At 43.7% G+C, this 23,688-nt stretch overlaps 1 protein-coding gene across 1 annotated transcript; it reads left to right on the top strand.

Moving 5' to 3' along the window:
- The first annotated feature begins 451 nt into the window (after positions 1 to 451).
- ATG3 (autophagy related 3) lies at positions 452 to 19,203 on the top strand. The gene is made up of 12 exons (XM_081908671.1): positions 452 to 652; positions 2,172 to 2,213; positions 6,683 to 6,732; positions 7,641 to 7,711; positions 8,652 to 8,759; positions 9,040 to 9,089; positions 10,680 to 10,758; positions 13,299 to 13,333; positions 13,575 to 13,742; positions 15,190 to 15,317; positions 17,840 to 17,908; positions 18,906 to 19,203. Exons 1-12 carry the CDS (start codon positions 581 to 583, stop codon positions 18,985 to 18,987), a joined length of 954 nt encoding a protein of 317 aa, XP_081764797.1. The 5' UTR covers positions 452 to 580; the 3' UTR covers positions 18,988 to 19,203.
- Positions 19,204 to 23,688: the final 4,485 nt, after the last annotated feature.

The following is a 23,688-nucleotide window of genomic DNA, read 5'->3' as shown; positions in this document are numbered from 1 at the left end:
AGCACATACAAAAAGTAACCGTATTAAGGGGGACGGAATTGGGCAATATCGGTTTTTTTTGGGGGGGGAACGATATTATTGATTCCTCCTAATAAAGGTATCGCCCCACTGTGGGTTTTAAAACACACCAAAGCTGCTGTATGTATTGGGACCGGGAGCGCCAATAAGGATTGAGGTGCTACCGACGTGTATGACCTGACAAGGGGAAGAAATAAAATCGCGCGACTCTTCTTTTTCCTATCTCTACGGGCGACTATCTCCGTCCGCAGCCGGGAGCCTTTTTCTTCCCCGCCCCCTCTTCGCGCAGGCGCAAGAGATACCTTTCAGGGCGCGGGACTCTGCGTCTGCCTCAGAACAGGAGGGAGTGTGTTGAGCGAATCCCGTGTCCAGGGTCCCCCCTCACGTGACTCCCTCCTCCGACCCTCATTGGAGGCGCCGGGGGGAGGGGGCGGAGTCCTTGGTGGCGGCGATCGCCCGGAAGGGAGGCAGGAAGCGGGGCGAGCAGTTGGGCTGGCTTTGCGGTTCGGTGGCCGGCGGCGGCGAGAGGCGCCCACCTGGCCCCGCCCGCAGCACCGGCAGGATGCAGAACGTCATTAACACGGTGAAGGGGAAGGCGCTGGAGGTGGCCGAGTACCTGACTCCGGTGCTGAAGGTGAGGCCCCTCCCTCAGCCACGGATTGGAGTGCGCGGGGCAGCAGCCGGAGGGAAGGGCGGGGGGGGGTCCCCGTTGTCATGTCGTTCCCATGGGGGGGGGACCACGCTTTTTCTCCGCCCCCCCCCCACTCGCCAAAATAGCATTTCTGTCGGTGAGAAACCCAGAAGCAGCCCTCAAATAGGCAACCAAGAGCCTTGTGCAACCCTGAAGACTCGCGCGTTGTATTTATATTTTTAATTTTACCTTGTTGTGGACCAGAAGGAGCCCGTGGAAGCTTTGTGCCAAAACGCCGACAGCAAATCGGCAGTGCCAAGGCACCCTTTTCTGCTTCTCCTCACCACTTTTTTTTTTTCCTCTCCCTGGAAAATGGCTACAGTGGAACCCTCCTCTGTTATATCCCCCTCTTAGGCGGAATGGCCCTGTGTGACCCATAAAACCGTGCAGGTTGTACGTTTCCCCCCCAGGAGCTGTCAAAGGTGGCCTGTCCTGCTCTCTGAAGGCCTTGTTCTGTATGTCATGTGGTAACAGTGTGCTTACAATGCACATTTGCTGTGCTGGTGGTGGGATATTTTGCAATGGGTAACGGGTTATGTGTTTTGATGTGTTTCGCTGGTCTGTGAACAGGTATCCTGCAAAAGAACTGGTGCAGCGCAAACTGAAATATGTTTGCTCAGTACAAAGGTCTTTCGTTACTGCTTCAGGTTTCTGAGGAATAAATGCACTACAGAGCCATAAAGAATGGATGTTCCCCTGCTCTTACAGAACGCTATATGACTGCTTCTTTGGATAAGTGCTGCTGCTGTGTTGCATTGATGCACGGAGAAGGAAGGATATTTCTGTCTCGTTTAGAAGAGACACTGTCCTTGGAGAGAACAGTAGAATAAGCATAATTTATTCAGGAGCCGGAGAAGGAATAGGAAAAAATCCAGGTGTTGTGTGTATCTGGAGCCTAGAAGTTGTAAGTTTTATGAATGGCTCTGCCCATAGTTGGCATTTTTAAAAGCAGATGAGAACGTAGTCCCTGCAGCTCTCCAAATGATTGTCATTGCTTAACAGTTCTTGTTTAAACAGATGACAGATGGGAGTTTGTGATAATGCAGAACCAAGCAAATTAGAAGCTGAAAGTATGTAAAGGTCAAACTGCATGTTACATTGAATGCATTACAAGCAGCTATGCTTCTGTTTACACTCATACCTTGGGATAAATGTGCTTCAAGTTAAGTATTTTTGGGTTGCACTCCGTGGCAACCCGGAAGTAACGTGGCGCGTTACTTCCAGGTTTCGCTGCACACGCATGTGCAGACGGTCAAAATGATGTCATGCGCATTATGTCCTGCCTTCAAAGATCTCAGGGTAGTATACACAAGGATATCTAACACTATCATCATTTTATGAGGTAGATTAGAAGCTTAGTACTATTGACTTGCCTGGCAGTATAGTTTGTCTTTATCCTGAGACCTTTACTTTCAAATCTAAAAACTCATCTTTTTATTTTTCTTCTCTATTTTGACTGTAGGAATCAAAGTTTAAAGAAACCGGAGTTATCACTCCCGAAGAGGTATGTATACACTTGTCGGCTTGTTTTTCAAAGTAACTTTTTGAAAGTAGTAAAACAAGAAGTTCCTGTTGCAGAGTTTTCTAGTTCCTCTTAATTCAGACTACAATTGTGACAAAATGCCAGCATTTAGTCCATATTTTCTTGGAAAAGTCATTCACAATTGTGAACATACCAACCAGATCTCTGCACCCACTACAACTGAAATTGTATGTGCACACAGCTGGATTTCCCTCTGTAAAAATGCATTGGATTGGGCTGCAAAACGGATCCCTTTTCTAGCTATTCTAAAATGGATGGTATTTGTAAGCTGCTTTGAGGGATGCTACAAGCAAAAAGCTGAGATTTGTACACTTCTTAAATTAGTGCATCAGCTGTTCAAAAATGATTTTAAGAGGAAATGTGGAAATATTACAAAATTTGTAACTGCTTCCTCTTCCTGGGAGGTCTGCAACAGCAGACACAATAATATTTTCAAGTACAGTGGTGCCCCGCAAGACGAATGCCTCGCAAGACGAAAAACCCGCAAGACGAAAGGGTTTTTCGGTTTTTGCGACGCTTCGCTAGACGATTTTCCCTATGGGCTTGCATCGCAAGACGAAAGCCCATAGGGAAATCTCGGGGACCTTTTTTTAAATGCTGGCGGTGGGGAGCAAAGCCTTTTCCCCCCCTCCGGACTTCAGAAGAGGTCCAGGAAGGCCGGCGGGGGCGAAAGGCTCTGCTTCCCACCGCCAGCATTTTAAAAGCGGTCCGGGATAGCAGGGAAGCGCTTCCCGCTATCCCGGACGGCTTTTGAAGGCAGGCGGGGGGGGCAAAGACTTTTGCCCCCCGCCCGCCTTGGGAAGAGGTCCTGGACCTCTTCCCAAGGCGGGCGGGGGGCAAAAGTCTTTGCCCCCCCTGCCTGCCTAACCGGGGGCTTTTAAATCGCCCCGGGACTGTCCTGGGCGATTTAAAAGCCCCCGGACGGCTTTTGAAGCCTCCCCCCGCCGCCCGGCTTCGGGGCATCGTCCCGATGCCGGGCGGCGGGGCAGGAACGCCTCTCCCAGCCGCCCGGCTTCGGGGCATCGTTCCGATGCCGGGCGGCGGGGCAGGAACGCCTCTCCCAGCCGCCCGGCTTCGGGGCATCGTTCCGATGCCGGGCGGTGGGGCAGGAACGCCTCCCCCCGCCGCCCGGCATCGGAACGATGTCCCGAAGCCCGGCGGCGGGGCGGGAAAGCCTCCCCCCGCCGCCCGGCATCGGAACGATGTCCCGAAGCCGGGTGGCCGGGCGGGAAAGCCTCCCCCCGCCGCCCGGCATCGGAACGATGTCCCGAAGCCCGGCGGCGGGGCGGGAAAGCCTCCCCCCGCCGCCCGGCATCGGAACGATGTCCCGAAGCTGGGCGGCGGGGCGGGAAAGCCTCCCCCCGCCACCCGGCTTCGGGGCATCGTCCTGATGCCAGGCGGCGGGGCAGGAACGCCTCCCCCCGCCGCCCGGCATCGGAACGATGTCCCGAAGCCGGGCGGCCGGGCGGGAAAGCCTCCCCCTGCCGCCCGGCATCGGAACGATGTCCCGAAGCCGAGCGGCGGGGCGAGAAAGCCTTTGTCCCCCCTGCCTGCCTTCCCAGGGGCTTTTAAATCGCCCCGGACAGCGGAGAAGTCCTCCGCTGTCCCGGGCGATTTTAAAATGCCGCCCGCCAGAAGAGGTCGGGGGAAGGCGGTTTCCATAGGAACGCATTAATTATTTTCAATGCATTCCTATGGAAAACCGTGCGTCGCAAGACGAAAAACTCGCAAGACGAAGAGACTTGCGGAACGAATTAATTTCGTCTTGCGAGGCACCACTGTACTTGTTTAGCATCTATTTCAATAAATATTTTCCTTGGCGTTATTCTACTATGTTTTCTCAGTATATTGGTGCTCTTGCCTGTGCAGCTTTCCTTGTAAATGAGGGACATTGTGTCCCCCTCACTAGTGTAGCTGTGGACTGTGTCTAAATACCTGCATGTACCTTCCAATTTGGGTCATGCTGTTATTTTATTTAAAGATTTATATGCTGCTTTTGAAACCAAACATTTTCACAAGCAGCTTACAATCAAGATCCTAAAAACACTTTAATTCCAGTAGCTTCAAAAATTAAACTAAAATCAGCAGTATAAAGAGATCCCAAACTATTACTATCACAAAACAGCTTTACCATTGAAAACCCAGTCCACACACCATTTTACTTAAAGACAGATTGAGATTAAAAGGTCTATCAGAGTCGTCTAAAAGCAAATGGGTAAGGAGCAAATTGTAACTTCTTAAGAGAGAGTTCCAAGATGTGGGACCTGAAAAGGCTCTGTCTATTGTACCCACCAATCTAATATATTTTTAATGGGCACCCTGCAAATATGTATTTGTATCTGCTCTTATGGCAAACAGTACTTCCAAGTACAGTGGTACCTTGGTAGTTGAACGGCTTGGCTTCTGGACAAATCAGCTCCCGGACGCCGCAAACCTGGAAGTGAGTATTCTGGTTTGTGAACGTTTTTCAGAAGTCGAACATCTGAAGTGGCTTCTGATTGAGAGCAGGAAGCTCCTGCAGCCAATTGGAAGCCTTGTCTTGGTTTGCGAACCGTTTCGGGAGTTGAACGGACTCCCGGAATAGATTAAATTTGAGAAGCAAGGCCTCACTGTAATCTGATCTCAAAACAGTTTACGGCTTTAAAGCTCAATATCAGCATCTTAAATTGGGCCCAGAAGTGAATTATCAAACAGACTTCAGATTGCTCAATCTAGGTCTTAATATTTTACCTTGGGACACTACTTATTTGAAAGGTGCTTGCAAAGTAAGTGTGTAAGACTCGTGGAGCATGTGAAAGAAGGAGAAGACACGAGTTAGGGTTAGGAATTTTTATAGGAAGAAAATAGGCATGCTGAAGATTCACATGTCTGTTTTTGGCCCCTGCCTTCATGTACCACAAAATGAATGAGGCAGAACTCATGTTTTTTTACTGTAGCATGGTCAGTTGCAAATGCAGAAGAAAGTATTTGCTCATGACTGTGATCTAGAACATTTCCAATGATGTTACAAATAGCAGGAATACAGAAGTTTGCACTGAACTTAAGAGGCCTTCCCTGTTTTCTTTCCCCTTTTTAAAAAGGAAACTGATTCGTCCAGTTTTGGCATAATATTTGTTTCTACAGTATTACAATTCTTATCAAAGGAACACCAGTACCTGAAGCTTATGGGAGAGCTTGGAAACCTTTTTTCTGCCACCCGAAATAGAAACTTGTTCAGCAAAAAAAAAAAAAAAACTTCTAAAAATTGAATGCTAGCAATTAAGGCTAGATTTTTTGACCTTAATTCCTAAATGTTGATGGAGTGGCAGATTTTTACTGCAGAGGGATTCACTGATAAGAATTTAATCTTTGATAGCAGTGCTTATGGGTTCTTTTTAATCTGTCTTCAAGTTATTATATGAAGCCACTGAATACTTACTTTCCATGCTGGGCTAACCAGCAAACTTGTATCAATATTGCCTGATTTTTTGACTGGACCTTTGCTGCTTTGAACTTAACACAGTGTGCATAACGGAAAACACATCCTAACAGTAACAAAATTCTCCCCTCCCCATCTTGTTATTTCAGCAAGATGTAAAGATATAGGGTTATATTGAGTGCTGCTCTTCTGTTAGCACAGCAGACTTCTGCTTGTGCAGTGGAACTTCCCACTCCTCCACTGCCATCCACACACCCTCAAAATCTGCTCCAAAGTGTTGAATGATTCCTCAAAACAGATTTGGGGAGCATGTAGGGGAGGAAGGGAAGGGAAAGCCCTGCACTACTTGAGACACAACCTGAAGACTTGTTTGGAGATGGATCAGTTAACTATTGTGGTTAGCTAAGCATTTCTACTTCTCTGTTCTGACAGTCCACTAGATTTTCCTAGTAGTTGTTTATTTAGTGCGGATATAAGTGGCTGTTGCTCACTGTCCCAAGAAGTTGACACTGCAATAAATGTTTAATATATTAAAGATGGTTTTTCTGTCATTCTGTCTCTAGAGAGAGAAGAAAGAACCTTGCTTAGATGTGACTATTTGTGATGGTGATTATTTAGTGCATGGTTCTTTTTAGCTTTCATCACTATATTTTTGGAGCATGTCTTGTGGCTATATGCCTTTAAAATATTTAGTGTGTAAATGCCAGCTGCTGGACTTGGCTTGTGGATCATCCCATTAGCAATCTATCCAGGAATCCCATTCTAGTTTGCAAGTTAATTGTGTGACGGTCCCATTCAGACAAAATATTTTCTTGTATATGCATCTTCAGAAATTGTTCAAGGAGCAATTGTCTCTGAATTGGGAAAGACAAATTACTGAGCTGGTATCAGTAGGATTTAATCTCACACGTACTCTGTACAGCTATAAGTCACGATGTTAAGGCTACTGAGGCTGGTGAAACTCTGTATATATCAGATATTTTTCAGCCTTCTTCTGTTTTGTGTTTGGCAGTTTGTGGCAGCAGGAGACCATTTAGTTCACCACTGTCCTACTTGGCAATGGTAAGTAAGATTCTACAGAAACCACCTCAAAAGAATACATAGGGATGGGTAGCACATTCACTGTCTGGTGATTGTGAATGTGCACGTATTTCCCACTGCGTGTGAGAGAGAAACTATACAAGGACGCCTAATTTGTATAATTCTTCCCTCCACCCCACCTACTTTTTTTGAGAGGGTGTTGCAGAATGGACTTGAGCATATGCGGCTTACTTCTCAGTTGTATACCATTACTTGAGTGTATCTGCTCTGAATTCCTTTGACTTCTGAACATAAAACATGGACACTTGAAATTGCTCAAGATATGTGTTGTATTTTTTATGAGCTTGTACTGACTTCATTTTCAATTTAGCTTTTAAGATTTACCAGGATACAAAGACAAATATTTAATATACCAAAAGAGGGTTTTTTATGTATAGTTAGTGAAACATTAGCCACACTTTAAAGGTGTTTTTTAGGATTAGAAGAATGGTAGGATTGAAAAATGCCTATCTGTCTACAACTTGTAACAGGCTTTGAGCAGTTCCTTTGGTTTGAGCTCACAGAAGCCCCTTGTCTCCTTCCTGCAACAGATACAATAAGCTTGATGGATTGCATGTTGTAAAAGGGGAAGCAGAAGAAATGCAATTCTGAGAATGCTCTTATCATTTAACAGAAGTGGAAATGCAGACTGGGATTCCATGCACTAGACAACTAGGTCTGTCTTCCAAAGGGGGAAAACTACTTGGGTAGTTTTCTCTTTTCTTCCTTCTCCCTCCCCCCCCCTTTCTGTGCCACAGGGCAAATAATCTTTGAAACTGGTCAGAGTGTTTTTGTTTCTGCTTTAGCAGAAACATGATTCTGTTGTATAAGAGCCAGAATTGGTCTCTGATTGTCCGCAGCTTTTCACAGCCTTACTTCATATTTTTAAGGGCTACAGGAGAAGAATTAAAGGTCAAGGCATATCTCCCAACAGACAAACAGTTCTTGGTCACTAGAAATGGTAAGTTTGGCACTAGTGCTGTGATTGTGACTGAATATGCACCAGCCACAGCCCTGCAGATGTATCTTTACTTTCATACTTGCTGTTGAACCAACTTTGATAGGCGTGCACAGTTTTATATCTTGAGAGTCGCTATGTGAACTTTTGAGATCCTTAGCTTCTTTATGTGCATGACATGGGTAAGCAAACTGTGCTTGTGGTATGGATTACTTGTATGAGTAATTTGGTGCTGTTCTGTACGCATCTTTATGCAATTCATAATGTAGTCCAGATGTGTTGGACGACAGCTCCAACATCCCTGACCATCAGGAGGGCACCACTATGGGGTAGGCTGGCTTGGGTGACTCGATTGGTGAGGGACATAGGGCAGGCAGGTGTTCTTATGCCACAGCAGCTGGTTAGACTAGAGGCCTGAACAATTATTTCAGTATCTGCTTCTGTCTTGATCCAAAACAACAAAACTGAATGAAGCTGCTAAACATGTACTTTATGCAAAACTGAGAGAACATTCAAATACTGTACCAGTTCTTTATGATTATGTCATACTTAGGAAATAGTATAATGGGGCTTTACCCACCTTACAATACATATGCTGATCCTTAGGTCTTCTGCTTTTAAGCAGCAGTTCCTCTATGTGATGCTGAATCAAATGCTTCAATAAAATTCAGGAAGGCACTTGCCCTTAGTGCATATAAGTTTCAATTGACATCTGTACTGCTTGCTAAATGTTTTCAGTGTATTTTAGCTCCTAGCTAAGTTAGTGTCCGTTTTGTGCCTGGATTCCCCCGAGCAGTAAGCTTCACTTAAGACCAAACCCATGCTCCAAAAACGTGTGCTGAGATTTGTGAAGTATATACATCAACCTCCAGTTCTGAAAACCCTGGGAGAATTTATCTCCAGCAGATTTTGTGAATGAACAGTGTTCACTGTTTTTTTGTAGTGCCATGCTATAAGCGATGTAAACAAATGGAGTATTCGGATGAACTGGAAGCCATTATAGAAGAAGATGATGGGGATGGAGGATGGGTGGACACATATCACAATGCAGGTATTGTATATTTCTCTTGTATATTAAACTTGTAAATGCCCAGCTTCTCGTGTACTCTGAATAATGCTCTAGAACACATAAATGTCCAGACCTGGAGACCATCTTCAGATTTTAGTTTTCCTCACTGAATCTCGATCCTTAGCCATTTGAAAAAGCAGCCATTGAAAATTATGAGTCACAGTTGCCATCACCCAGCGTTTGGGGTGGGGAGCAGCTGTTTGTAGAATAAAAATATTAGCAGGTTTCTCCCTAGTTCTGACTATATCTGTGCTCTCTACAGGTGTTACAGGAGTGACAGAATCCATTAAGGAGATCACACTGGAGAGCAAGGTATTAACTTGTGAATCTGTGGCTAATATGCTGATGGGTAATACAAAGTGAACCCAGGGCTTTTTTCAGCCAGAACTTACCGGAACCCAGTTCTGGCACCTCTCAGTGGGCACCATTGCCATTCTAAGAGAACAAGGGAGGTGTTCACGGTGAGTTCCGGCACCTCTTTTTCTAGAAAAATAGCACTGAGTAAACCTAACAGCTTGGTATGCTTGCTGGCGTAACTGCTTTCCCTGAAGAAAAAATATTTTCCCTTTTATGTCTCCAGTGGATTGGAACAGTAGGTTAGATGCCTAATATGAACCACAGCAGTAAATCCACTGCATACTTCTGTATTGAGGGAGGCACTCTTCTGTAGATTAAATGCAAGCATATTCGTGAAAACAAATTCAGGAAAGTTTTTGAAGCCCACAGGTAATAGAGCCATGTTGGCTAATGTGAAAGTAGCCAGCCAGAGCAGTGCAGAGATTTAAAGCACATTTTTGTCCTTTTGTTTTGGCGGCTGGTTTAGATCGGAGAGCAGCTAATTTGTGGTTAGATTGCAGCCCCCAAACTGCTGGTTAACTAGAGCAGGGATGGGACTCCTGTGGCTGTCCAAGTGTTTTTATTTATTTATTAAATTTCTATACCACCCTTCGTCCGAGAATCACAGGGTGGTTTACAATATAAGGGCACAAACAATACATAGCATAGTAACAGACAAAAGCGACAAACCCTCCCTCCCTCCTTCAGTTTAAAAGGCCATAGATTGGCCTGGGAGAAGAGGAGAGGAATGTTTTCACCTGGCACCAAAAGATACGTAATGAAGACGCCAGGCAAGCCTCCCTGGAGAAGGCATTTCACAAACGGGGAGCCACCACAGAAAAGGCCTGTTCTCACGTTGTCACTCTCTGGATATGTCATGGAGGAGGCATATGGACACAAGTTGCTGGCCTGCAACTGCCCTTATCCCTGACCAGCTGGGGCTGGTGGGAATAGTCCACAGGTTTCCCATCCTTGACGTAGACTGCTCAGGTGAGGGAATGGGTAGGTTTACCCTTGTTCCATCTGATCTACAAATGGCTGGACTGAGTTGTGCTTATGCTTGGCAAAAGTGCTTCATTCTTACACAAAACATTTCTGATTTTCCCAAAAGAGAAAATGTATTCAAGAGTGGTAAAGTTTGCATGCTTTGTGGTTGCTGTCTTCAGTTTTATCCCAGCCAGGGTGTGCAGTCTCTGATGCAGCATAGAAATGTGAGGTCACCACTTTTAAAAGGATACGGCATGCTTTGAGAGGGCTGTACAATTTGAATTTTAATTGAAAAACTAGCTATAACTCGTTGCATTGGATTTCATTTAGAGCAGGGCTTTACTGCCGTACAATATTTTCATATACCTTCATGATGATCAAGAAACAAGCTTTATTGACACATTTATTGGTACGTTTTTGGTCCTTGTTTTGGTACCACAGCGAGTGGCCAGTTTGCAAGTTGGTAGAGTGATTCAGTCTCCCCATTCATGGAATTGCTGAGTGATCTCTTAAGTTTGATGCATGAATGCTCTAGTCAGGAACACTGAAACGGTACATTGCTTTTTCTTGTCTTCAAAGGACAATACAAAGTTACCAGAGCGCTCAGGGTCTTGTGATGATGAAGATGATGATGAGGGAGAGGCAGCTGATATGGAAGGTAATGGCCACTCACTTGAAGGAATGCTTCACTAGATCATGTTGTTGTTAGGTATGAAGCAGAAGCAAAGCAATAATGTTGCCATCATTGCACTTTGGAGTCCATTTTATGCACAGAATTCTTTCTGCAGAAGATTCCTTCCTGCATAGCATTGCAAACTTCACTGCAGTTATTTAAATTCATGAAACAGTCCCTTGAGGTGGAGTGGAATTGGTCGCTGCTCTTGTGGACAAGAAGCAATGAATTCAAACTGAGACTCCAAAGATGATAATTTTGTAAACATTGGAACCCAGTTGAGAAAGGAGAAGGTACTGGGGAAACATTCTTAATGGAGGTCTTAGAAAGTTAGATGAATTTTTAATGGGATTCATCTGTATAGATTTAATTCTGAGGCAAGAGGTTTGATTGGGAGTTACTCATCACTTCCAGTGAGGTGTAAAGACTAGAGCAGGGGTTGGCAAGATTTACCTCTCCTGGGCCAGCTCACTTCAGCGGAGATCCCTCCATGGGGCGGATTGTGCGTGAGCGTGCACACCCATGATTTCCTGCGCCTACGCAGACATGATTTCCGGCATCTGTGCAGATGCAATTTCCCGTGGCACGGAAGCGAGTCCCCACACCCTGCCAGTTTAGCACAGCGCACTGAGACTCGCCGGGTGGCTCGGATCTGGGGCGGCTCGGATCTGGGGCGGCTTGTGGGCTGGTTAAATGACCCCCATGGGCCGCTTGTGGCCCATGGGCCTTAGGTTGCCGACCCCTGGACTAGAGTATTGGATTCAAATGTAGGAAATCAGATTCAAATACCTGCACAGTTGTGAAGCTCTGTTACTTCATCACAGGGTTGTGGTGAAGTTAAAATGCCTCTTGGAACCCCTTGCAGGAAAGAGTTAAAGCAGTTCCTTCATGAAGCAATAAATTTGAAAGTAATATATTCAAGGAGTCACTCACTGGAGTTGAGAGTACATGGAAGAAATTGTGTTTCTACGTTGTGTTATGTAAGATGGAATGTAAGTGATACAAAACTAGCCCAAGATTATTTTTGTGTTGTTCCATCCAAATAGTCATGATTCTACTAGCCATCCTGAGTGTCTTGAGGAAAGGTGGGGTGCAAGTGTGAAAGACTGATCATGCCTTCTTATTTTTAAATTTCTGTACCAGTAGTCTTAACAAATCAATACGAGGAACTTAATAAGACGTAGTCTTAAATTACAGGTGGCGCTGTGGGTTAAAGCCTCAGCGCCTAGGACTTGCCGATCGAAAGGTCGGCGGTTCGAATCCCTGCTGCGGGGTGCGCTCCCGCTGCTCGGTCCCAGCGCCTGCCAACCTAGCAGTTCGAAAGCACCTCCGGGTGCAAGTAGATAAATAGGGACCGCTTACCAGTGGGAAGGTAAACGGCGTTTCCGTGTGCAGCTCTGGCTCACCAGAGCAGCGATGTCACGTTGGCCATGTGACCCGGAAGTGTCTCCGGACAGCGCTGGCCCCTGGCCTCTTAAGTGAGATGGGCACACAACCCCAGAGTCTGTCAAGACTGGTCCGTACGGGCAGGGGTACCTTTACCTTTAATCACACAACTGGCCTGACAACTCAGTGGCATTCTGATGAGTAGGGCACAATACTTCCATGGGACAGATTAGGTGAAAAGAAGCTAAGAAAGCCAACCTAGTAGAAAGGATGATACCAAGGCAAATTAAAATAATGACAAATTACACTGTAGTCTTAAGAAAGAGAAATGCCATGCCATTTGGGGAGCCCTCTGGAGCAGGTTTTGGGGGCACATGGATGAGGGTGATGTGCCTTGAGTTTAAATCTGCTAACACAAATTTGGTTTCCACCTAATCTCTACTAATCACTTGTCTGTGGTCATTAACAAATATGGAAAAAAGATGCCAAGAGGACAGAATTGGCCCCTTTTAAGTTTTGGAATGCATAAGAAACGTATATGCTCCTAAATATAAAAACTAATTCAGGAAGTAATTGTAGGTGAACTGCTAGGAAATATAATAAAATTCATAATTCTTCATACAGAAAAAAATGGTAAAATTCCACCACAGAATATATTTACAGGGACAGCTATACCATACAGCTCCTTTGAACCATGAGTGGTTTTTCAAGCACACACTCCCTTCTTTTCCTTTTCTCAACTCTCTGTAGTTTGCTTGGGCTCCTCTACCTTAACCTACCCTGCTCCTTTTCTTTTATCCTAATTTTGCTTGCCTCTTGGGCACTCTACGCAGCCCTCAGCCTGCCTGCTTTTTCCTACCACCCTAACACACAGAATGTTTGTGAGCATTCTGTAACAACACAGCAGCTTATCCCGTGGGTGGGGTGACAACTGGTTAACAACATAGCATGTGCACCTCAATATAATTTAATGTTTATATTGAGGAATGCATTCTTTGTTACAGCATACACTGCAAAGTGTATTTTTTATAAACTTGATAACTTCATTCTTAATCTGCATCTTTCTTGAACACCCTGGGCATGCATAAATATTTAGCAAAAGCAGTAAATGGTAACATGATCTTTTTATATCCTTTCAGATTATGAAGAGAGTGGGCTATTGGAGACAGATGATGTAAGTGCACTGTGTTCATTGGGCAGCAGCAATGTCTTTTCTGACTTCAACATACGTCCAGTAGCATATTCTTTTTAAAACTGCATGTGGACTTCATATGTATATTTTCATTAAAAACTAACCACCAGTTCAATGAAGAGTTTATACCACCACCTAATGCCTGTAGTCACTGAATTTGGTGGGGAGTGGGCAACAGCGGACATTTTAAATCTATCAATTTATTTCTTAAAATCTTGAGCAGGCAACATTGGATACAAGAAAAATAGTGGAAGCTGCTAAGGCAAAAGCTGATGTTGGAGGAGGAGGGGGAGAAGAAGAAGCTATCCTACAGACCAGGACGTACGACCTTTACATCACATATGACAAATACTACCAAACACCAAGGCTCTGGTTATTTGGTTATGATGAGGTACAACATTCTTTTTTCCTTATTTGAATCTGTTCAGAGATCAGTAGTGCAAAAAATTGGTAATAGGTTATGGTAAGGGGCCTCAGACATACTGTGTCAAAGATCATGCAGCCTTCTGCAAACAAATGTAAACAAGCTTTCTTTGGTGTCGCTCTTGCACGAAGCTTACTTTTGTGGTGCACACTGGAAGTCAGCAAGAAAATAATGGAACTTGTTTCTTGCACTCAGCTCCCTGTTGACCAAATACACATTTTTTATTTTTGCAGTTCCAGTGGGCTCTGACTATACGTGATTTTGGCTGTAGGCACAATCCACAGAATGTAACCCCCACCTAAGTTGCAGGCTTACTGTATGAGGCTTGCAAAGCAAGTTCTGTTTTATGTTGTTATTAATTTCATTTTTATACTGCTTTACCTTTTATGGTGGGGGGAAATCAGATTAGTTAATGATAATAATTTTATTATTTCTACCCACCTATCTGACTTGATTGCCACTCTGGATGGTTTCCAGCAGATATAAAAAGATAATAAAACACTAAACATTCCCTATAAAGGGATGTGGGTGGTGCTGTGGGTTAAATCACAGAGCCTAGGACTTGCCGATCAGAAGTTTGGCGTTCGAATCGGCCCCTGCTCCTGCCAACCTAGCGGTTCAAAAGCACGTCAAAGTGCAAGTAGATAAATAGGTACCGCTCCGGCGGGAAGGTAAACGGCGTTTACCGTGTGCTGCTCTGGTTCGCCAGAAGTGGCTTAGTCATGCTGGCCACATGACCCGGAAGCTGTACACCAGCTCCCTCAGCCAATAAAGCAAGATGAGCGCCACAACCCCAGAGTCAGCCACGACTGGACCTAATGGTCAGGGGTCTCTTTACCTTCATACAGGGTTGCCTTCAGATGTCTTCTACAAGTTGTATAATATTTATCTTCTTGGCATCTGATGGGAGGGCGTTCCACAGGGCAGGCACCACTACTGAGAAGGCCCTCTGCCTGGTTCAGTGTAACTCCTTGCTGTGAGGGAGGCACCAGAAGGCCCTTGGAGCTGAACCTCACTGTCAGGCTGAACAATGGGGGTGGAGATGCTCTTTCAGGTATACAGGGCCAAGGTGGTTTAGGGCTTTAAAGGTCAGCAACAGCACTTTAAATTGTGCTCGGAAACATACGGGGAGCCGATGTAGATCCTTTAAGACCAGTGTTACATGGTCCCAGTGGCCACTCCGAGTCACCAGTCTGGCAGCTGCATTCTGGATTAGTTATAGTTTCTGAGTCACCTTCAAAGGAAGCCCCACGCAGAGTAGTCCAAACGGGAGATAACCAGAGCACACTAAAACATCAAATAAAACATTCCAGAATAAAACACTATTTGCTTGGCTGAAATTCTTTGTTTAATTACAGAGAAGGAATCTATGCAATTTGTCCTTACTTCTCTCTCTCTCTCTCTGTCTCTCTAGCAACGACAGCCATTAACTGTAGACTATATGTATGAAGATATTAGTCAAGACCATGTCAAAAAGACTGTGACAATTGAAAACCACCCCCATCTTCCTCCACCTCCAATGTGTTCAGTTCATCCGTGCAGGTATACTTCAGTCTGCATTCTAACAGCATATGAAAATATTCATGAAAAAGGTTTTGGTGGATGAAGTGTGTTTTGTATTCTGGCCACTTTTTAGCATCTTTGTATTCTTTATTGGTCTTAAACTCTGAAACCCTTTCCCCCAGCACTCAGTTCAAACTGCTCTCATTCTAATTTATTGGGTCTGTTACATCGTGCACAGTGTCATTTGAGCGGACTTCCACTCGTGCAATGGAAAGTCCTCTTCTTCCCTTTCCCCCTCCCCTGCAACTCTCTAGCCCATCTTGCATGTGTTCTTAAAGGCTCCCCCAGTCTCTGGAGTAGATCTTGGGTGTTTTAGGGAGCTGCATGGAGACAGGAAATCTGTTCTGCCAGTTGTGTCCTGCTAGTGTGTGGATGCTGTTGGATTTTGCCCGTTGGACTTTGATGGCCACTGTGAAGTCAGACTGCTGGGGGTCTTGCCAACTAAAAGTCAATTTTCTGGTTTATTTCCACTTTTCAAACTCTCCAGAAGGTGTCAGGCAATCGTCCTGGAAATGAGAACAGTTGTCATGCTTCAAGCTGCAATCTCAGGCTCTGCTACTTGGGTTTCTTTGTTTTATTTTTTTAAAAAAATCTTTTCAGGCTTTCTGTTTACACAAAACGTCACACATTGCCGTATGGACAGAACATGCGTTTGTCTTCACTCTAAAGCCCTAATCTTCTTGTTGAACTCTTGAAATACAGTGTTACCTGCTTAAGGTGTTGAAGTTAAATGTTCTGCTTAGGCTGGTTACTTCCATCATTTTGTTTTTGCAGTTTAAAAGGGTGGGAAGATTTTGTGATTCTTCTTCATTTTAATAACAGGAGCATGCTAACTTTTAAAACTCATTTTAAAAGTCGAGTTCTGAGTTCTGCCGGAACAGGTGAACAACTTTTGCCCTCACTCTGGCAAAGTCCCTTTGACTTTGTAGTCAAAAGGACAGTTTAGCATCTCTGGCAAAAGAGACTGAACAATGCTGAATGGAAATCTCTGTGAATAACAGCATGACTGATTTTTAAAAATAAACTCTTATTGGGCACAAGTAGCTCAAGTCCTTTTCTGTCAGCAAATAGGAGTGGGGGCTATATTGCTGTTAATATTCCCATACTGAGAAGTTTGGACCCCTTAAGTCTGGAAAAGGAAGTCAAAATGTAGTGCCAAACTCTATTGTCCAGCTGTTTTGCCATTTTGGCCACTTCAAGGTCTGTGTTTGACCAAGTTGAAGGGCTTTCCTCTACCTTATTATTAAATGTACATAAAATAGCAAGTCTATCATGTACAACAGACATTGTATTAAGCCTGATAACAAGCCACTGGTGTTAATGGGCAACGGGAGCCCAGTAAGAATGCAAGAATAATATGAAACCAATGTTTGCTCAGAGTTTCCCAATATTGTGTTATGCTGAGCTTTATTTTGCTCATTCTGCTGCACAACATCTGTTCTCAAAAATGTGGCAATCATTTCCTTAGTAGGATTCACGATGAACTCATGAATCCAACTGGCATAGACTGGCACAGTTTTCACTTCCGCAACTTGAAGTAAAATCTGGTGTCCCTTGAGTTCTTCTGCTGTTGGCTGAATCCTTTTTTTATTTTCGTTTTCTGAATTGTTTAAAAACAGCAGTTTTCCATCCATGTTGTTTAGCTTTCTTAAAGTATTTCATTAGTTAATTAACAATGCAAAGTTGTGTTCAGCATCAGCATCCCCCCAAGTTTTCAGCATGTTGTTTTGGAAAAGACTTCCAATAGTTATTGGCTCTGATGGTGTTGGGCTGCTTGTCCTGCTCTCATCGCTGTCTTCCTTTTACTTTTCCAGCTTCAGCAGTTGCGTGAGGGTATGTTATGGGAAAGAGTTACTGGGAATTGGTTGTAAAATACTCACCACTTGGGACCGTTCTGAGTGCTTAATGAGGTTCATCGCAAAGGCTGCAACCCTAGTTGATGCAGTACTGTTTCCTTGTTATGATTCTTATGGAAACGAAGTCTTTGAACAGGGTGATTGCGATAGATGGTGCAAGAAATACTAGTTTGAGTAATGTTTTAAGCAACTGTTAAATACTATACTTCCTCCAGGTAGTCTGCTTTGGATGCCTATGTGTTAACTCTACGTTAGAAGGCCTATCCATTAGCTGTGTCCAGTAGCCATTCAATCCCTGATAACCTCCCTGGTCCTGTTCAGTCTGCATTGGATTGAGAGGAAGTTGTAATACCAGCCTTGTTGGCATACAGTTCTCCCATGCTGCCACATTATCTCTGCCAGTTCTACTAATAACAATGATAAAATAGGAGTAGAGTGAATACTAGTGCAGACTTGCCTTGCTGTTGCCCAAGCAGTAACCAGAGATGGCTTGAAGTAGCTATTTAAACTTTATTTTTAAATTCTCATTGCTTGCTTCTGCCGCCAAGAACTATCTTGCGTACAAGCTCTGTAATCAGATAACTTACTGTATTATACAATAATGCAATATATGTATATTTCAAGATATTCACCATTTGCTTTCAGACATGCGGAAGTGATGAAGAAAATCATTGAAACTGTGGCAGAAGGTGGGGGAGAACTTGGAGTTCATATGTATCCTTTTATCTAACTGCCAAAAATAGATGTGTGTGTTTGCGTTTTAGAAAAGGGCTCTGCACTGATTCCTTGTCTGTTTTTCAGAGTGTATTCTCCCACTTTCCCCTCAAGCGCATGTTCAAGTTTCAGGGGGTGCCGCTACACTCAGCTGTGCTAAGGCACTCAGAGTGACTGCCTTATAAGAATGGGTGTGACTATCACTAGGTGATGTGAATCAAAAAGATTCTTATAATTAATCCATGGTTCACACATGGCTAAGCCTAAAAACGAGTGGTGTCCAGGGAAGTAGTTTTATTAGTGCAAGAACGTATGGCTGTGCAGTGGAACATCTCTACCTACTCCCTTCTCTTCTGTGTTCCCCCTGAATCTGTTATGGGGGTTCACCCATATTTGGGGAGGTCACATAGGGTGTGGAGAGGCAGGAGAAGTTCTGTTGCACCTCCAGAAGTCTACATTGTTGGATACTATCCAATGTAATTTTTTCCTTAATGCAGTGCTATTGGTGATATCCACCTAAGTTAGAATGAGCGATAAAACTGATCAGTTAATACTAGCCATAATAGCTACTTTCTACCACAATTGTTGGCGCCTGTATGTCTCTGAATACTCGTCACTGGTGAGCACAAGTGGAAAGAGTACCGTTGTACTGCATACAAGCTTCCCATAGACACCTGTTTGGCCACTGGATGGATGCTTGATCTGATCCAGCAGATTACTTAAGTCCATTGTTCCCAATAGGCCTAGTTTGCACAGGCAGCAATAACTATAATAAAAACTCATTGTTCAGTCGTATTTATGCATGTGGGAGGCACTCTCTGGCCATTAAAACTGTTCCACTAGACTAGACTGGTAGCCTTATCTATCTCTTTCCAAAGAGGTACATTGGTGCTTGACTATTGAGGAAGGTTGAATTGTTAAAACTTGTGGTTTTTACTTGAAAACATGCTTCTCCTTGTGGAACTACTGGGTTGATTTTCCTTAATTAAATATTCAGGTACCTTCTAATTTTTTTGAAATTTGTACAAGCAGTCATTCCGACAATAGAATATGACTACACGAGGCACTTTACGATGTAATTAGGGGAAAGAATGTTTATGCTAATTATTGATTCTAATTTTTAAAAAGAATAACCCATACCTGTGACTGACTTGTTTATCCACCATGGTATACAATTTCTGTAATGTACCACTTCTATCAAGTTTATGCATCAAAATAAAATTCCACTACCAGCCTTACTTTTTAATAAAGACCTTTATGTGTAAAAATAAATAATAAAACACTTTTTTTCCATTCCTGTGCTGTGGGTACATAGAGGGTTTTTCTTTTTCTTTGCGAAGACTGGGGAAAAGAAAGAAAAGAAAAGCTCAAACCAAGATTCATGTTTGTTTTTAATTAAACTTCTGAGAAATTTTAAAAGTAAAATTGTAGCAAGACATGAAGTGGAAAATAATGTGTGATTTCTGACTAGTGGCATTTCAGAGTAAATTGACCAAATTGCTTTGGTAGATCTTAATATGTATCTAAAGCACATCTGATTTTCCAAGTGCACATTAGTCTAGGTCCTTATTTGATGCTAGGAAACCCAACTCCTCTCATGCTCATTTGAACATCAGATGGGAATGAAAGCATGACTGGGTGTGAAGACTAGGAAAAGATGTGGCATCACTTTTTTCAGTTTAATGCTAATGTACTGAAGAAAAGCATGGGGCAGCTAGTGAAAGTTGCATCCAGAACTATACCTGGCATGTGCTTTTCTATCTGGAATACTAAATTTCTGTCTGCAAAGATAGTACTCAAACCTTGTTTTCAGAAGGTTCAGCTTATGTTGCACCAATCTCCTTAATGACATGGTTGCCTTCCCTTTTTATGTCACCTGTACATGAATGCCCTCTTACGCAGTAAAGATATAGATACCTTTTCCCTACTTTCTACACCGCCTGTTCTTTTAACTAGGAAGTGAGATCAGAAATGTCAAGTGTCAAGGAGGATTCAAGGAAATTGGCCTCTTCTTGCTGCTGTTGCAGTTGGAAGGAATAGGAAGCAGCTGTCTTCCACCCAGAAGTCAACTTGCGTCAACCAAAAAAATGTTCACAATAAGTGAAAATAATATGGCTTTTTGCATACCTTCTGATGGGATGGTGGGAGAACCTTATTGGCTCCATTTCTACCATGGAAGAAAAATGATAAGATTCATAAAAATAGAGTGTGGAAACAACAACATATAGTTCAGTTAGAACCTATTCTATTCTTCTATGGATGTTGGCAAATGCATTTCCCTATCATGACCAAAATTTTTACATAGGGGTTGTGAATTTAAGATTTACCATATTTTTTGCTCTATAAGACTCACTTTTTCCCTCCTAAAAAGTAAGGGGAAATGTGTGTGCCTCTTATGGAGCGAATGCAGGCTGCGCAGCTATCGCTGAAGCCAGCACAGCAAGAGCGAGAGCTGCGCAGCACCTCTTGTTCTGCTGGCTTCACAGCGAAGCGGGAGGAGGAATGGAAGGGAGCGAGAGCTGCATAGCTATCCCAGAAGCCAGAACAGCAAGAGAGATTGTTGCTTTCGCTGCGCAGCGATCCCTCTTGCTGTTCTGGTTTCTGGGATTCAGAATATTTTATTCCTTCTTTTCCTCCTCCAAGAACTAGGTGCGTCTTATGGTCTGGTGCGTCTTATAGAGCGAAAAATACGGTAAATCTGATGTTCCATCCATTAAATTTCTGCTGCAAAAAACATAACACTGTTCAACTTATGTTTCAGATAACTTCGTTTCCCGAAGTATCTTAAATAGTGCTCACTTTAGACTGTAAATGCTTACAAGCTGCTTCTAATCTGTTTTTGAGCATTTTAATAATCTTTTTTACAGCAATAACAATGGGAACGGAAATGCATGTTTTTTAATGCAACCTTTTGCAAGTCAAATGGAAATCTAACACAACCCAAAGATTTGGACAGGTTCTTTTGTGTTCTGGACATGGCGTGGGGGTAAGGGTGAAATCTGCAGATCACGACCATCGTTCTGTTCAGTATACTGCTATTAAGTAGGTAAAATCACGTGCCCCTTCCCTTTTCTAGAAACAGCCTGTGTTCCAAAACTGCTTTCTTAAATCTCAGCATGTGTTTTAATTTCCTCTCCCACTTCAGGAAAAAACAACTATTTTACAGGTTCCTATGGCGCTAATCTCATTATTGAAATACAGAAGTTATAAAACGATAGCAAAACCCAGAGGTAAACATGGCTTCTTTTTCTGTGGCGTATAAAATGATAGCAGTGATTGGTTTGCTGTCCCCGGTTCAGAATCCTCTGGAGGCAACCTGCCAAGTCCCAGTCTCCCACATGCATTCCCCCAAAAGGACCTGATTGTTTGCTGCTGGTAAATATTAACTTCCCTCTGTTTGCGAACTAGGGAGAAGAAATAAAATAACACTTCTGTGCTCACTGCATACATGGTCCGGACTTATTTTCTGGGCACCATTAGAAAAGCATTGCATGGCTGTCTTTTCCATTTTTAAGCTGACCTCAGAGCAAAAAAGAACAAGATGGTTCATCTAGTAATGTTTACTCTGGCCATGATGCTAAAAGTCCTGTTGTCACAAATATGTGCCCAGGCTAGCTCCAACAGCACTTGAGAATTTAGGTCTCTAAAAATTGATACTCCGGATCAGTGTTTCCCAACCTTTTTTTCTAATTTATACAAAATATAATTACATAAAATGATAGAAACATAATAAAATATTGTTGAGGCAGAAAAAACTTAGAATTGGAAGGGACCCCAAGGGTGTAGGGAACTTGGCTAAAGCATCCATGACAGATGGCCATCCAACCTCTGCTTAGAAACCTCCAAGGAGAGTCCAGAACCGCCAGAGGAATATCCATCTTCCATGTATTATAAAAAGTAAGCAACACTTATTTGACCCGTTATTTGAAACAGAGTGGGAGACCTACAGATACAGTCCAAAAGGCACACAGGGAGTTCTGTGTATATAGGAGGATTTTAAAAAGCAAGTCCTCACTGACCTGGTGCAAAAAGATCTTGACATGCGGAGCAGCCCTGGCTGCCTAGATAAAACACCACAGCCACACACACCGTTACGTGGGAGTAAGGCCTACTGATATCAGTTTCCCAATGTCTGGCTCCCAATGTCTCAAGTCAGCAGGAGTCTTAAATCACCGCATTTAGTGCACTAGATATTGGTGTTCTGACAGAATACAAGCCAATAAGACAAGTTTTCAAGTTGTGTTATTCCACCTACAAAATAGTATAAGTTGCTTCATAGATTTAACACTATAAAGTTCAGCAACTCTGGGCTGGGTTAGTGGCCCGGTGAGCTCTGAGCTCCAATATACCTGTGTATATTGTGTGTGTGGTTTCCCGCCCTTTAATACAGGTAGGCTTAATAATAATTATTAATAATAATGTTTTATTTCATAATTTTATCATTTATACCCCACCCATCTGACTGGGTTTCCCCAGCCACTCTGGGCAGCTTCCAGAACATATAAAAACATAATAAAAGTCAAACTCCCTGATACAGGGCTGCCTTCAGATGTATTCTACAAGTAGTGTTCTTTATCTCCTAGACATCTGATGGGAGGGTATTCCACAGGGTGGGCACCACTACTGAGAAGGTTCTCTGCCTGTTTACAGCTTAAAGCTCCCATCATGGCTGACTGTGCTGGCTGGTGCAGAAGGGAATTATAGTTCCCAAATCTGGAGTGGGAGACTAGGCTTGGGCAGACCCAACTGCAAACCTTGCTTAGCCATGAAGCTTGTGGATTGGATGACCTTATGCCCATCAATTCAACCTGGTTTACTCCGCAGATTTGTTGTGAGGAGAAAATGAGGGAACAACCAGGCATGTTGCCTTGAGTTCTTTGGAGAAAGAGTCAGATACTCATGTTCCACAGGCCCCTACTGTTCTAGCAGGCCTTTGATTACTAACTGGTTGTTGTGACACGGTCTTCTGAGGGTTACGTATTCATTTCCTGGAAAATATCGTGGGTTTTTAGTTCTAACTGCTTTAATTTATGTTATGAGCTGCCTTGGGTCCTGCACTGGAGAAAGGCGGGATATACCGTATTTTTCGCTCTATAAGACACACCTGGTTTTAGAGGGGGAGAACAAGAAAAAAAAAATCTCTCCCTCTCTGCATAGCGCCCCTTCAGCGAAGCGGCAGAAGAAATGGAGCCCCTTCCATTTCTCCTCCCGCTTCATTGAAGGGGCGCTGCGCAGAGAGGGAAAGCTGTGCAGCGCCTCTCCAGTGAAGCGAAGCCAGGAGAGCAAGAGGGATCGGTGCACACTGATCCGTCTTGCTCTCCTGGCTTCAGCAAAAGCAACACGAAGCCATGGAGCCTGCATTTGCTCCATAAGACGCACACACATTTCCCCTTAATTTTTGGAGGGGGAAAAGTGCGTCTTATAGAGCGAAAATACAGTAAACAGAATAATAAAATAAGTAATATTTATGTAGTGAAATGGTGTTCTCGCCTTCAGACCACAGTTTTAAGAATAGAGTAGTGCTCTTCCCTCCTCCCCAAATTGGCCAACCTTGGGCTACTATTGGCCAAAGCTTTCCAAGGTGTTCTCCACATGACTGGATAGCCTGCTATCATGTCCTTAATCTCTTGCTACCGCCCCAATATACTCCTGCCCTAGTGGGCAACAGCACAAATAAGCCACCTGCTTCTCTGTGTGGAGTGGAATCTGCTTCCTTGCAATTTGTTCCTTGGAGGAGAAGGTGCTTGTGGAGGAGGAAGAGGGGAAGAACAAGGCAAATT

Source organism: Podarcis melisellensis, assembly GCF_964234715.1.
Source record: "Podarcis melisellensis genome assembly, chromosome: 4".
In the NCBI taxonomy this organism is placed as follows: domain Eukaryota; kingdom Metazoa; phylum Chordata; class Lepidosauria; order Squamata; family Lacertidae; genus Podarcis; species Podarcis melisellensis.
The sequence above is the reverse complement of the archived record's forward strand: the minus strand, read 5'-3'. Positions and strand labels throughout refer to the sequence as shown.